Source organism: Vipera ursinii (genome assembly GCF_947247035.1).
Source record: "Vipera ursinii genome assembly, contig: scaffold_383, whole genome shotgun sequence".
NCBI lineage: Eukaryota > Metazoa > Chordata > Lepidosauria > Squamata > Viperidae > Vipera > Vipera ursinii.
The window spans coordinates 1-15000 of NW_028148099.1; the positions used below are offsets into that span (position 1 = coordinate 1).

A 15000-nucleotide genomic window follows, 5' to 3' on the forward strand; every position below is an offset into this window, starting at 1 on the left:
GAGGGGGAGGAGGGGGAAGGAAGGAAAGAGGGAGGGAAGGGAGGGAGGGAGGGGAGGGAGTAAGGAAGGATGAAAGGAAGGAAGGAGGGGAGGGAGGAAGAAGGGAGGAGGGAAGGGAAGGAGAGAAGGAGGGAGGGCAGGAAGGAAGGAAAGAGGGATGGAGGGGAGGAAGGAAGCAGGGAAAGAAGAAAGGGAGGGAGGGAGGAGGGGAGGGAGAGAGGGAGGGAGGAAGAAGGAGAGAGGAGGGCAGGGAAGGAGAGAAGGAAGGGGGGAGGAAGGAAGGGAGGAAGGAGGGAGGGAGGGGAGGGAGGGGGGAAGAAAGGGAGGAGGGAGGGAGGGACAGAAGGAGGGGAAGAAGGAAGCAGGGAAGGAAAGAGGGAGGGAAGGGAGGGAGGAGGGAGGGAAGGAAAGGGGGAGGAAAGAAGGGACCCAGCGAGGGAGGAAGGAGGGAGGGGAGGGAGTAAGGATGAAAGGAAGGAGGGGAGGAAGGAAGGAGGGAGGGAGGGAAGGGAGGGAGGGGGGAAGGAAGGAAGGAAGGATGGAAAGAAAGAAAGATCACCCAGACATCAGACCACCCTGTGGGGCTAGGGGGGGCTCGGATGGAGGGGGGGGAAAATACCCCGAGGAGGGTTGCCGAAAGCCGACTGGAGAGCCCCCAGGGCCAGGAGCTGTCTACCTGAGAATGTCTGCTGCCTTCTAGGGACTTCCTGCTCGTGAGACGCCTAGTCGCCCCCTCCTGCACACCCCCTCAAACCCAGCGGGAACCCTCTCGCCTCTTGCCCACTTCTCCTCCCCCTGCGCCCACCCGTGCCCCCGCCCGGCCCCCCCTCCCGCTCACTTGTAGATGGGCATGGCGATGTGTTCCATGAAGCTGATCTGCAGCTCAGGGATGTAAGCCTTCTCCCGGTCCATCATCTCCATCGGACGGTTGCCCATGGCTTTCTCCTGGAGAAGGAGAGAGGGAAGAGAGAGAAAGAGAGAAAGAAAGAAAGAAAGAAAGAGAAAGTGAAAGAGAGAGAGAGAGAGAAATAAAAGGCGAAACGGAGGGAGAGAGAGAGAAAGAAATTGAGAGGAGAGAGAGAGAGAGAAAGAAAAAGTGAAACAAAGAAAGAGAAAAGGCAAAACCAGAGAAAGAAAGAAAAAAAAGAAAGAAAAAGTGAAAGAGAGAGAGAGAGAGAGAAATAAAAGGCGAAACGGAGGGAGAGAGAGAGAAAGAAATTGAGAGGAGAGAGAGAGAGAGAAAGAAAAAGTGAAACAAAGAAAGAGAAAAGGCAAAACAGAGAAAGAAGAAAAAAAAAGAAAGAAAAAGTGAAAGAGAGAGAGAGAGAGAGAAATAAAAGGCGAAACGGAGGGAGAGAGAGAGAAAGAAATTGAGAGGAGAGAGAGAGAGAGAAAGAAAAAGTGAAACAAAGAAAGAGAAAAGGCAAAACAGAGAAAGAAAGAGAAAAAAAGAAAGAAAAAGTGAAAGAGAGAGAGAGAGAAATAAAAGGCGAAACGGAGGGAGAGAGAGAGAAAGAAATCGAGAGGAGAGAGAGAGAGAGAAAGAAAAAGTGAAAGAGAAAGAAAGAAAAGAAAAGGCAAAACAAAGAAAAAAGGGTTGAAAGAGAAAAAGGGGAGAGAGAAAGAAAGGGTGAAACAAAGAGAAAGAAAAAGCAAAAAAGAAAAAAGGGTGAAAGAGAGGACGGAAGGAAGGAAGAGGGCAAAGAGAGAGAGAGAAGTGAAACAGAAAGAAAGAGAAATAAAAGGCAAAACAGGGAGAAAGAAAAAAGGGTGAAAGAGAAAAAGGGAGAGAGAAAGAAAGAGGGTGAAACAGAAAGAGAAAGAAAAGGGTGAAAGAGAGGAAGGAAGGAAGGAGGGGCAAAACAGAAAGAGAAAGGAAGGAAGGAAGGAAGGAGAGGAGAGAGAGAGAGAGAGAGAGAGAGAGAGATGGCTACTTCCCCCCTTTCGTCCTCCCCTTCCTTCCGGCTTCCCTCGGCCTGCAGCGGTCCCAGAGGCGGGGGAGGGCCCCCCAAAGGCCCCTTTTGGGGCAGGGGTCCCAGCCTTGCCAGGCCCCTGGGTGGGGTGAATTCTGCCCCCTTGGGAGGGCGACAAACCTCCCCCCTCCCGCCTGCCAACCCCACCCTCCTCTCCAAGAACGACCCCCAAAGGTGAAGAGAATCACAGAGCTGGAAGGGACCCCGGGAGATCCACTAGTCTGCCCCCGGCTCAGGCAGGAGACCCTCCTTCCCGTTCCAGACCGGTGGCCCGCCCAGTCTCTTCTCGGAAAAACCTCCGGGATGGAGCGCCCACGACTTCTGGTGGCAAGCCGTTCCCCTGGCCCAGGGGGTCTTCAAACTCGGCCCTTTTAATGACTTGTGGACTTCAACTCCCAGAATTCCTCAGCCAGCCACGCTGGCTGAGGAATTCTGGGAGTTGAAGTCCACAAGTCCTCAAAGGGCCGAGTTTGAAGACCCCCTGCGGCCTGGCCGGTCGTTCCTTCTCAGTTTTAGGCTGGCTGTGGTGGAAGTTGGGCCTGTTCCATCCCTGGAGGTTCCCCAAGAAGAGACTGGGCGCCATTTGCCTTGGGGGGGTGGGGTGGGGGGTCAAAGGCCTCCTGCATGAGCCGGGGGCTGGACTAGAGGACCTCCGAGATCCGATTCCAGGATTGTGTTTGACGCTTACGTACCAGATCTCCCTGGGAGAAGAATTCCTTGTAGATCAGTTCCTGGAAAGGAAAGACACGGTTCAGCGCACGCCGACAAGCTTCAACTCTTCCATCTGCGCATATTTTTTTGGGGGGGGGCGTGTTTCCCAGGGAAGACACCCCCATCACCGTCCCTCTCAAGCCAAGGCCCACCACGTCAACTCCTGAGGTGAACGTTGTGAATGTTCTCTGTTGCCAGTTTCCCCAATCTGGGATCCGGCTCTGAGCTCCCCAGACCCCAAGAGGGAGACGGGGCAACCCTGGCTGGCTGTGGAGCCCAAGTACAGATGGCCTCTGGTGCCCCCCTCCCCAAGGACCACCGGCAGAATGACAGGATCACAGAATTTGGAAGGGACCTGGGAGATCATCTAGTCCGACCCCCTGCTTGAGGTGGAGACCCTACAGAAAGACAGAAGGAGTTGGAAGGGACCTGGAAGATCATCTAGTCTGACCCCCTGCTTGAGGTGGAGACCATTACAGAATAACAGAAGAACAGAGTTGGAAGGGACCTCAGAGGGCATCTAGTCCGACCCCCTGCTCGAGGTGGAGACCCTTACAGAATAACATAAGAACAGAGTTGGAAGGGACCTCAGAGGTCATCTAGTCCGACCCCCCTGCTTGAGGTGGAGACCCTTACAGAAAGACTGAAGGAGTTGGAAGGGACCTGGGAGATCATCTAGTCTGACCCCCCCTGCTTGAGGTGGAGACCCTTACAGAAAGACAGAAGGAGTTGGAAGGGACCTCAGAGGTCATCTAGTCCGACCCCCTGCTTGAGGTGGAGACCCTTAAAGAATAACAGAAGAACAGAGTTGAAGGGACCTCAGAGGTCATCTAGTCCGACCCCCCTGCTTGAGGTGGAGACCCTTACAGAAAGGACTGAAGGAGTTGGAAGGGACCTGGGAGATCATCTAGTGTGACCCCCCCTGCTTGAGGTGGAGACCCTTACAGAAAGACAGAAGGAGTTGGAAGGGACCTCAGAGGTCAATCTAGTCCGACCCCCTGCTTGAGGTGGAGACCCTTAAAGAATAACAGAAGAACAGAGTGGAAGGGACCTCAGAGGTCATCTAGTCCAACCCCCCTGCTTGAGGTGGAGACCCTTACAGAAACACTGAAGGAGTTGGAAGGGACCTGGAAGATCATCTAGTCTGACCCCCCTGCTCGAGGTGGAGACCCTTACAGAAAGACAGAAGGAGTTGGAAGGGACCTCGGAGTTCATCTAGTCCGGACCCCTCCCTGCTCGAGCAGGGCAACGCTTCCAGATTGACAGAAGAACAGAGTTGGAAGGGACCTCGGAGGCCATCTAGTCCAGATCCCCCTCCCATACCCCCGCTTGAGCAGGACGCTCTGCTTGACGCTCCCCTTTGCCTTCTAGCTGCAGTTCAACAGGCAAAGTTGGGTGGGCTTTTTGGCCTGGGCTCCCCAAGGGGGGACGCGGCTGCCAAGGGTCGTTGGCAGGGAGTGGGGGGGGGGAAGGAGGTGCCAAGCGCAGGCGGACCCCTCCCCCTTCCCAGGGAGGCTGGCCCTGGAGGGCTCCAGCCCACTGTCCCGCTCACCGCGATCTTGCGGGTGGTCTTCCAGCCTTTGGTCTGGTCCGAGAGGTCACAGGAGGTCATGAGGAGGCACAGCAGGAGGCTGTGGTGCTGCGGGTTGGCCGGGTCGTAGCCGACTGCAAAGGGGGGGGGAGAGAAGGAAGGAAGGAAGGAAGGAAAGAAAGAGTAGGAGAAAATGTGGGAGGGAGGGAGGGAGGGAGGGAAGGAAGCCAAGGGAAAGAGAGGAAGGGAAGGAGGAAAGATGGAAAAGGGAGGGAGGCAGGGAGGAAGAAAGAAAGAGAAAAAGAAAGAGAAGGAAGGAAGGGAAAGGGAGGGAGAGGAGAAAAGGAAGGAACGAAAAAATGGAGAGAGGGAGGAAAAAGTAGGAAAGGGGAGGGAGGGAGGATGGGACGGAGGGAGGGAGGAAATAGTAGAAGGAAGGAGGGAAGGAAGGAAAGAAAAAAGAAAAGGATGGGAAAGGGAGGGAGAGGAGAAAAGGAAGGGATGAAAAAACGGAGGAAAAAGGAAAAGGGAGGGAGGGAGGAAAAAGGAGAAGGAGGGAAAGAAGGAAGGAAAGAAGAAAAGAAAGGAGAGGGAAAGGGAGGGAGGGAGGGAGAGGAGAAAAGGAAGGAACGAAAAAACGGAGAGGGAGGAAAAAGTAGGAAAAGAAAGAAAGAAGGAAAGGGAAGTGGAGGAGAAAATAAAGCAATACGGAGAGAAGGAAAAAAGTATATTTTATTTTTAGTTATTTATTTATTTAGTTGTATTTATATACCGCCCTATTCCCTGAGGACTCAGGGCGGTTAACAGGGAATTAAAATCCGAAATACAAAAATTAAGAACCAAATTAAAAAAAAATATTAAATTGACCCTGTACTCAATTAAAAAGAACCCCAAATTAAAAATTTCTACTCAGTCTGGGCCCGAGAGCTCCAAGAGCCAGGTCTTCAGGCCCCGGCGAGTAAAGCCGTCTTCGTTCCTGCCTAAGAGAGACCCCCCCCCTTACGCAGCAGGCCGAACAGACCCAGCGCCTCTCCCAGGCAGGGTCGGGCTGCCTGCTTTCCGGATCGTCGGAACGTGGTCCAAACGTGCTCCCCTCCCCCCCAAGAGAAACTCCCTTCACACACACAAAGAAAAGGGAGCTAAATTGAAGAAGAAACTCCGCGGGGCGCTTTTTTTTTTTTCCCCCTCCCCTCGGAAGCCACTCCGTTCTCGGAAAGGACGTAGAATCCATCTTTTCATGCTTAATGCATTTTATTTTTTTAAGGAAAAAATAATAATAAAAGCCCCGAATTGGTGGAAAAACAGGGGGGATTTTCAAGGCCACACAAAGCGGCCCTGGAGCCCCAAATCAGGTGAAGAAAATAATTAATAATAATAATAATAATAATAATAATAATAATAATAATAATAATAATAAATTAATAATAATAATAATAATAATAATAATAATAATAATAATAATAATAATAATAATAATAATAATAATGTAGTAATAATGTTGGAAGGGACTTTGGAGGTCATCTAGTCTAACTCCCTGCTCAGGCAGGAAACCCTGTGCCATTTCAGACAAATGGCTGTCCGGTTAGTACATATCCACTTTTCTCCTTGTCGACATAATTTCTGAGCTGCCATTTCAGACATGACTTGTTCTAAAAATACGCAGGCAGTCCTCGGCTTAAAACCGTCAGAAACCTGGTTGTAAAGCGAGTCTGGCTTCCCTGCTGGCTTGTCAGAAGGTCACAAAAAGGGATCACGTGACCCAGGAGACTGCAACCGTCGCAAGTACACGCCAGTTGCCTAGCGTCTACCCTTTGATCGTGTGACCCCACAGGGATGCTGCCCCTGTAGCAAGGGCGAAAACGGTCATAAGTCAATTTTTTTCCATGCTGTTATAACTTCCAACGATCACTAAACGAATAATTGTAAGTGGAAGACGACTTTATCACTACAAACACATCCACAGGGATTGTTCATTGTTCTATAACGAATGTTAATGCAGGTAATACTATTTTTAACCATTTGATGGCTATTTTCTAGTATATGATTGTATTTTGATTACGTAGGTTATTACGAATGTGATTATATGTTAATACTTGAATTCCTAGACAACACACTGTTCAATCCAGAAATGAAAATTCATGACTCGTGGACTTCAACTCCCAGAATTCCTCAGCCAGCATGGGGGAACTGTGGCCCCTTCATGACTCGTGGACTTCAACTCCCAGAATTCCTCAGCCAGCATGGGGGAACTGTGGCCCCTTCATGACTCGTGGACTTCAACTCCCAGAATTCCTCAGCCAGCATGGTTCAGTTTGGAAACCTTTCCCTTTCCCCTCAGCATGGCTCAGGAATTCTGGGAGTTGAAGTCCACAAGTCATAAAAGAGCCAAGGTTGCCTACCCCTGAGGGAACCCATATCTGAGGAACTTGTGTGTAGAGATGTGTTGGTCCAGGTTGTGTCCAGGACACAAACACAACTTTTTGTCCTTTAGGGATTGGGTGAGGTCCCTCCAAACCTGCCCACCCCAGAAGAAGGACCTCAATTTGGGAAGGATGGGGCGCCCTGCTTTACCGTCAGCCATCTTCTGCAGGTCTTTGAAGATCCTCAAGTGGTGAGCCAGGTCAGTGGCCAGGATGATGTCCCTCATCAAATCCAGCATCCTTTGGTAATCCTGTGGGATCAAGCGGTCTCTGCTTTACCGTCCTTCACTACCACGTGATCGAGAGAGGCTGCCCACATGCCCGAAGGAGGGCACCTGACCCGGGGGGGCCTCTAAAAAGTCCCAGGGGGGACCCTGAAACTCCATCAACAGCTTGGAGAAGGTGGGGGGACAGTTTGGGGGGAACAACTGGATCTTCGGTGACCAAAGGCCCCCCTGGGCAATTTGGGAACTGGACGCGATTGAAGTTGCAACTTTTAAGATGGGCGGACTTCAACTCCCAGAATTCCCCAGCCAGGATGCTTTAAGATGGGTGGACTTCAACTCCCAGAATTCCTGAGCCAGCATGGGTGGACTTCAACTCCCAGAATTCCCCAGCCAGCACAGGTGGACCTACTCCCAGAATTCCCAGCCACCTTGGGTGAACTTCAACTCCCAGAATTCCCAGCCACCAGAGCTAGATTTCAACTCCCAGAATCCCCCAGCCACCAGAGCTGGACCTCAACTCCCAGAATCCCCCAGTTAGCACACCCCAGACCACCTGAGGAGGGAAGGGGATCCAAACAAGTCAAGGCCGTATCTGATGAAATCATAACAACGTTGGAAGGACCTTGGAGGTCATCTAGTCGAACCTGCGCCGGTGTGCCGTAAACACAAAACTCTGCTCCCTTTTTAACAGCCCCCTCCCCAATTTCTCTCCCCCCGGCGGAGGAGGGGGGTATCTCAGCCCATCTGGGGGCTCACCTTGCGGGAGAAATGGTCGAAGATGTTGCAGCCGTGGGTGTTCAGGATGGCGATGGCCTGGGCAAAATGGTGTCTCTGAGATAAACAAACACAATCTATTGCATCGGTGGACTCACACAGCAATCCTTTCGGAGTGTGCAATCGGCTTGTGCGAGAGCATCAGGCTGTCCTCAACTTACGACCGCAACTGAGCATCCGCCCCCTTCTCTGTGGCAGCCCCTCATATATTCGGAAGAGTTGCTATCCTGTCTGACTCTATGATCTGGTTGTCCTCCTATCCCAGGGGTCTTCAAACCTGGCCCTTTTGTGACTTGTGGACTTCAGCTCCCAGAATTCCTCAGCCGGTGTGCACGCTGGCTGAGGAATTCTGGGAGTTGAAGTCCATGTCATAAAAGAGCCAAGTTTGAAAACCCTCTGGTTGTGGACTTCAACTCCCAGAATTCCTCAGCCAAGCATGCTGGCTGAGGAATTCTGGGAGTTGAAGTCCACAAGTCCCAAAAGGGCCAAGTTTGAAGACCCCTGTCCTAGTCTATACAAAAATGGTCGATCCTTCTTGGCTACGGGGTTGATCCCCCTCTTCCTTTACCTCCATCACGGATCCTTCGGAACTGTACAAAGCCGCCAGGACGGATTTCTGGAAGAGAGAGAGAATGGAGATACGTCTGATTGGCGAGGTCCAGCTATGGGTGAAGGAGACCCCCGAGGGGTAGTGGGGGAAGGGTCCTAAGCTGGCTAGAATCTGAAGCTTCTGCTGGGTTCTTCTGCATCTCTTTAAGCCAGGGGCCTTCAAACTCGGCCCTTTGATGACTCGTGGACTTCAACTCCCAGAGTTCCTCAGCCAGCGTGCTTGGCTGAGGAATTCTGGGAGTTGAAGTCCACGAGTCATCAAAGGGCCGAGTTTGAAGGCCCCTACTCTTACTACAATGATCCTCATTGTGGCCTAAGGAGAAATTGCAACAGGTTTCTCTTAATTCATGCAGTCCTAAAACTGGAAGGGACCTTGGAGGTCATCTAGTCCAACCCCCTCGCCAAGGCAGAGGTTCCCATACCATCCCAATCTTCCATATTTTTCTCTAAGGGCAGTATGGCGACTGTGGTTTTAACTCCAGACTTATTGATCTATTGCTCTGTTTCAGGGCTCTTCAAACGTGGCCCTTTTATGACTTGTGGACTTCAACTCCCAGAATTCCTCAGCCAGGCACGCGCAGCTGAGGGATTCTGGGAGTTCAAGTCCACAAGTCATCAAAGGACCACATTTGAAGACCCCTGCTTTAACCAGACAGGAACGATGATCAGTTGAGCTAATTCTACTTTAATTGAAGGCTTTATTGGCTCAGTGGGTTAGGACGCTGAGCTTGTCGATCGGAAGGTCGGCAGTTTGGCGGGTCGAATCCCGAGTGCCGCGTAACAGAGTGAGCGCCCGTTACTCGTCCCAGCTTCTGCCAACCTAGCAGTTCGAAAGCACGTAAAAATGCAAGTAGAAAAATAGGGACCGCTCCGGTGGGAAGGGAACAGCGTTCCGTGCGCCTTTGGCGTCTAGTCATGCCGGCCACACGACCACGGAGACGTCCTCGGACAAGCGCTGGCTCTTCGGCTTTGAAACAGAGTTGAGCACCGGCCCCTAGAGTCGGAAACGACTAGCACGCATGTGCGGGGGAACCTTGACCTTTACCTTTTATTGGCAGAATCCTGGACAATTCTCTCCCTGTCTCTTTTGCGGCCGGAGAAACTAAGGGGGGGGGTCCCTCCTGAACCCCTGTTTTTTGTTGCCACAATATAAAAAAAGATGTTGAGACTTTAGAAAAAGTGCAGAGAAGAGCAACAAAGATGATCGAGGCCAGAGGCAAAAACATAACGAAGAATGTTGATGCACAAAAACGGAAGGACACTTTGATTCCCACAGTGAAAGGAGGGCTGCAATGGAGTTAAGCGAGATGGCTAAATCGACTGCAGAACTTTGATTAATTTTGATTAAAGATTTTTAATTTTTCCACCTCAAGCAGTGGAAAAACAGAAACAAAACTAATTGTATTCTTTTTTAAAAAAAAATTGATTAAAGAAAAGAATACAATTAATTTTGTTTCTGTTTGGAAACCGCTTTTGGACTTTGTGCTCGAGGTGGGGAAAAAAATGAAACTTTGATTAATTTTGATTAAAGAAAAGATTTTTCCCCCCATCTCCAGCGGTGGGAAAACAGGAACAAAGCTAATTGTGGGTTTTGTTTTTATTTAATTTTGATTAAAGAGAAAAATACAATTAATTTTGTTTCTGTTTGGAAACCGCTTTTGGACTTTGTGCTTGTGGTGGGAAAAAAATGAAACTTTGATTAATTTTGATTAAAGAAAAGATTTTTCCCCCCATACCTCTAGCGGTGGAAAAACAGAAACAAAGCTAATTGTAGGGGGGGGTGGGTATTTAATTTTGATTAAAGAAAAGATTTTTTTTTCCCCACTTCAAGTGGTGGAAAAACAGAAAGAAACCTCATTGTGGTTTTTTTAAAATTTTGATTAAAGAAAAGAATACAATTTTGTTACTGCTTGGAAACCGCTTCTGGACTTCGTGCTTGAGGTGGGAAAAAACAACAACTTTGATTTTGGGTTTTGGGAAATTTATTTATTTATTTATTAATGGGACAAATGGCTAGCTAGTATACTGTATTATTAGGTAAAGGTAACGGTTCCCCCGCACATGCGTGCTAGTCGTTTCCGACTCTAGGGGCCGGTGCTCATCTCCGTTTCAAAGCCAAACAGCCAGCGCTTGTCCGAGGACGTCTCCGTGGTCATGTGGCCGGCATGACTAGACGCCAAAGGCGCACGGAACGCTGTTACCTTCCCACCGGAGCGGTCCCTATTTTTCTACTTGCATTTTTACGTGCTTTCGAACTGCTAGGTTGGCAGAAGCTGGGACGAGTAACACTCACTCTGTTACGCGGCACTCGGGATTTGACCCGCCAAACTGCCGACCTTCTGATCGACAAGCTCAGCATCCTAACCCACTGAGCCACCACGTCCCTTAGTATATTATTACGTCAAAGTTATTCCCTTATTCTCCGGCATCAAAAGAGTCGAAGACAATATTTTCTGTCTCTTTTCCCCTTTACCCTGCCTACGCTTTCCCCTTTTCCTTTTTTTCTTCCCCCGTTTCCCCTTGTTTTCGTTTTTCTTGGCGTTTCTGCTTTCGGTATTTTGATAAAACTTATAAAAAAGAAAAAAGAAAAATGCAGAGCGGAAGAGAAGGAGGAGTAGGAACCCAGTCTCTCTCCTCCCCCCATCCTCCCTCGCGGAAGGGGCTCCCCAACTTTACCGATGCCACCTGAAAAGAATTATTGGTGCCCCGGTGGTCCAGGTCGTGGCACATGCAGGAGATAAACAAGGCGAAGATTTCAATGTCTCTGCGGAGAAGAAGAAAAAGAACGGAGGGGATGAGTTCTGGGCTGCACGAACAGACGGACGGCATCAAGATCACGAGAAATGTTACGTCAGGCAGAATAGAGAGGGAAAGGGACCTTGGAGGTCTTCTAGCCCATCCCCCTGCTCTAGCAGGAGACTCTTACAGAAGAAGAGAGTTGGAAGGGACCTTGGAGGTCTTCTAGTCCATCCCCCTGCTCTAGCAGGAGACCCTAGACCATTTCCAGTCTCTTCTTAAAAACCTCCAGTGATGGAGCACCCACATCATCATCATCATCATCATCATCATCATCATCATCATGTTGGAAGGCACCTTGGAGGTCATCTAGTCCAACCCCCCTGCTGCTCAGGCAGGAAACCCTATACTTCTGAAGGCAAGTCGTTCCACTGATTAATTAGCAGAACGGGACCTTGGAGGTCATCTAGTCCAACCCCCCGCTGCTCAGGCAGGAAACCCTATACTTCTGGAGGCAACTCATTCCACTGATTAATTAACAGAATAATGGAAGGGACCTTGGAGGTCATCTAGTCCAACCCCCCACTGCTCAGGCAGGAAACCCTATACTTCTGGAGGCAACTCATTCCACTGATTAATTAACAGAATAACGGAAGGGACTTTGGAGGTCATCTAGTCCAGCCCAACCCACTGCTCAGGCAGGAGACCCTGGACCATTCTGGACAAACGGTTGCCGAGCCTTCTCCTGATGACCCCTGGTGTGAATTCAGCCCCATCCATCCTCTCCACTTACTCCAGATAATTGATGAGCTCCAGATTCTTGTAGAGCAAGTAGCAGAAGTGGGACACCGAGAAAGCGTGCGTCCAGTTGTGATACGGGGGGTCCCTGTACCCCTTTTTCACCATGAGGCAAAACCTGAGTAAAATGACCCAAAGGAAAAAGAAAAAAAACCCCAAACAGTGAGAGTCACCAAGGTCTTATTTACGCCCCAAAATTGAAGATATTCTTAAAAGGTCCCCAAGCCTACCTGACCAGGGTCTGACGGTCCATTTTGTAACTGCTGATGAAATTCATGTCCTGGAGCATGCTCAGAATGGCCTTTTGGGGAAAAGAAAGAGAGAGAGAGAGAGAGAGAGAGAGAGAGAGAGAGAGAGAGAGAGAGAGAGAGAGAGAGAGAGAGAGAGAGAGAGAGAAAGAAAGAAAGAAGGAAAGATGAGTGGAAGGCAATGGTTTGATGGGGAAAGAGGCTTCGTGTTGGGGAGAAGCCGTTTCCTCGTGGCCGACGGCCGTATTGAGATCTCTTACCCCCCTCCCCAACATAGTGGCAATGTGGTACAAAGACCGTTGTGATTGCGAGGAGTTGTGAGATAGTTTTGATGCCCCCTCTCCCCCTCCCCACTCTTGCCCTCTGCCCCCTTCCTCTCCCTCTCCCTCCCTCCTCTTCCTCCTTCTCCCTCTGCCTTTCTTTCTCTCTCTCTCTCTCCACTCCCTCTCCCTCCCCCCTCTCTCTTCCTCCTCCCTTCTTTTTTTCTCCTCCTCCTCTTCTTCTTCCTTCTCTCTCCCCCTCTGCCGTTCATTCCTTCTCCACTCCCTGCCCCTCCCTTCTTCCTTCTCCTTCTTTCTCCTCCTCCTCATCTTCCACTTTCTCCCTGCCTTTCCTTTCTCTCCCTCTCCAATCCCTCTCCCTCCCGTCTCTCCCTTCTTCTCTTTCTCCTCCTTCCCCTTCTCTTCTTCCTCTTCCTCCTCCTCCCTCTGCCTTTCTCTCTCCATCTCCTTCTCCAGTCCCTCTCCCTCCTCTTCCTCTCCTTCTCCTTCTCCTTTCTTTCTTTCTTTCTTCCTCCCTTCTCTGTCTCCTTCCCCTCCTCCTCCCTTCTCCTTCTCCTCCCTTCTCCTTCCTCCTCCTCCTCCTCCTCCTCACAGGACACCGAAACGGCCGTCTCGTGGCTACTAGTGGCCTTGTAGGTGGGACTGCAGATGCTGGTGGCCACAGACAAGGATCGCTTCTTCTGCTCTTGGGCCTGCCCAGGTTCTGGATCGCCCTGACCTTCCGTCCTGGGTGCAAAAGGCTTTTAGGGGTTTATTATTTGATCTTCGATGTCTTTCAACCTACATGACCTCCCCTGTGTCCCTTGGCAAAGGAGAGCACTAAAAAATTAATCAGTCAATCAGTCAATGAAGAATGTATGTATGTATGTATGAATGAATGAATCAATCAATCAATGAAAAATGTATGTATGTATGAATGAATGCATGAATGAATGAATCAATCAATAATCAATCAATCAATCAATGAAGATGAATGTATGTATGTAAGAATGCATGCATGCATGATCAATGAATCAATCAATCAATGAAGAATGTATGTATGTATGTATGAATGAATGCATGAATGAATGAATGAATGAATCAATAATCAATCAGTCAATCAATCAATCAATGAAGATGAATGTGTATGTAAGAATGCATGCATGCATGATGAATGAATGAATGAATCAATCAATGAATGAAGAATGTATGTATGAATGCATGACTGAATGAATCAATAAATGAATCAAATCAGAATCAATCAATGAAGAATGTATGAATGAATGAATCAATCAATCAATCAGTCAATCAATGAATGTATGAATGAATGCATGAATGAATGAATGAATGAATGAATCAATCAATCAATGTATGTATGTATGAATGAATGCATGCATGCATGCATGAATGAATCAATGAAGAATGTATGTATGTATGAATACATGCATGAATGAATGAATCAATCAATCAATCAATCAATCGAAGAATGTATGTATGTATGAATGAATGCATGAATGAATGATTCAATGAATGAATCAATAAATCAGTCAATCAATGAAGAATGAATGTATGTATGAATGAATCAATCAATCAATGAAGAATGTATGTATGTATGAATCAATCAATCAATCATTCAATCAATCAATGAAGAATGAATGTATATATGTACGTATGTATGAATGAATCACTCAATGAATCAACCAATCAATCAATCTTTTCAGGTGCTTCAAGCAGCCAAATCAGGACTAGTGCTTACCATCGATGTATCATCCTCAGGAAGGGATCGCGGCGTGTAGGTGAATTTGGCAAAGTTCGGGTCAAAGTCCGAAACCGGGGTGATTCCTTCATGTAGAAGCTTGGTGTGCTCATCATCAGACACCTGGAAGAGAAAAGGGGCTCAATGTTTCTAAAATGGAGGTGGGGGGGTCTTCTTCTCATGAAACAACAATTTTGATTTCTGATGAGACATGAAGCGGATGAATGGACAGGTGGACAGATAATACATATATACATAGAGAATGATGGATAAGATAGATAGATGGACAGATAGACAAATGGATGGATAGACAGACAAATAGAAAAGGCAGAGACAGATAGATAGATAGATAGATAGATAGATAGATAGATAGATAGATAGATGGGATTCAGCCAGTTCGCACCACTTCGGCAGAACCGGTAGCTAATTTTTTGTTGCCCGGGTCCAGAATGGACTTTCGGAAGCGGCATCCCCACAGAGAACTGGTTGTTCACACGTTTGAATCCCGCCACTGGATAGATAGATAGATGATAGATGAGACAGAGATGATATAGAGATAGATAAATGATATGATAGATAACATATATAGATGATAGATAATTAGAGATTGGATGATACAGGGATAGATAGACGGACAGATAATATATAGATAAAAAGTTAATGATAGATGATAGATAACGACAGATAAATGATAGATTAGATAGATAGATAGATAGATAGATAGATAGATAGATAGATAGATAGATAGATACTGATGGATGATAGATATAGATGAGATAAAGAAAGACAGTTAAATGATAGATTGGATAGATAGAGGATGAATGATAAATAGATAATGATCAATGCATAAATGATGGATGATATACATACGATAAATGATAGGATAGATAGATAAAAATAAAATCCTATTTCCTCTCCCCCCCCCCCCCGCAGCAACAACATAATCAAATCAGCCAT

The 15000-nt window shown here is 48.2% G+C and overlaps 1 protein-coding gene and 1 long non-coding RNA gene across 2 annotated transcripts in view; one reads left to right on the plus strand and one right to left on the minus strand.

The window, feature by feature from the left end:
• Window positions 1-818: 818 nt before the first annotated feature.
• Window positions 819-15000, minus strand: part of LOC310650753 (cGMP-dependent 3',5'-cyclic phosphodiesterase) — a gene marked incomplete at its 5' end in the record, with an annotated part of 20122 nt that continues 5940 nt past the window's right edge. Inside the window, 10 exons of the mRNA XM_083380337.1 lie at window positions 819-945; window positions 2666-2704; window positions 4237-4349; window positions 6787-6886; window positions 7619-7693; window positions 8205-8252; window positions 10922-11009; window positions 11775-11897; window positions 12010-12080; window positions 14044-14166. Coding sequence (XP_083236463.1) covers window positions 835-945; window positions 2666-2704; window positions 4237-4349; window positions 6787-6886; window positions 7619-7693; window positions 8205-8252; window positions 10922-11009; window positions 11775-11897; window positions 12010-12080; window positions 14044-14166 — 891 coding nt within the window. The remainder of the gene's footprint in view (window positions 946-2665; window positions 2705-4236; window positions 4350-6786; window positions 6887-7618; window positions 7694-8204; window positions 8253-10921; window positions 11010-11774; window positions 11898-12009; window positions 12081-14043; window positions 14167-15000) is intronic.
• On the plus strand, window positions 1184-1691 carry LOC310650752. Its single transcript, XR_014494423.1, has 2 exons — window positions 1184-1401; window positions 1558-1691. It is a non-coding gene; the product is annotated as an uncharacterized lncRNA (long non-coding RNA).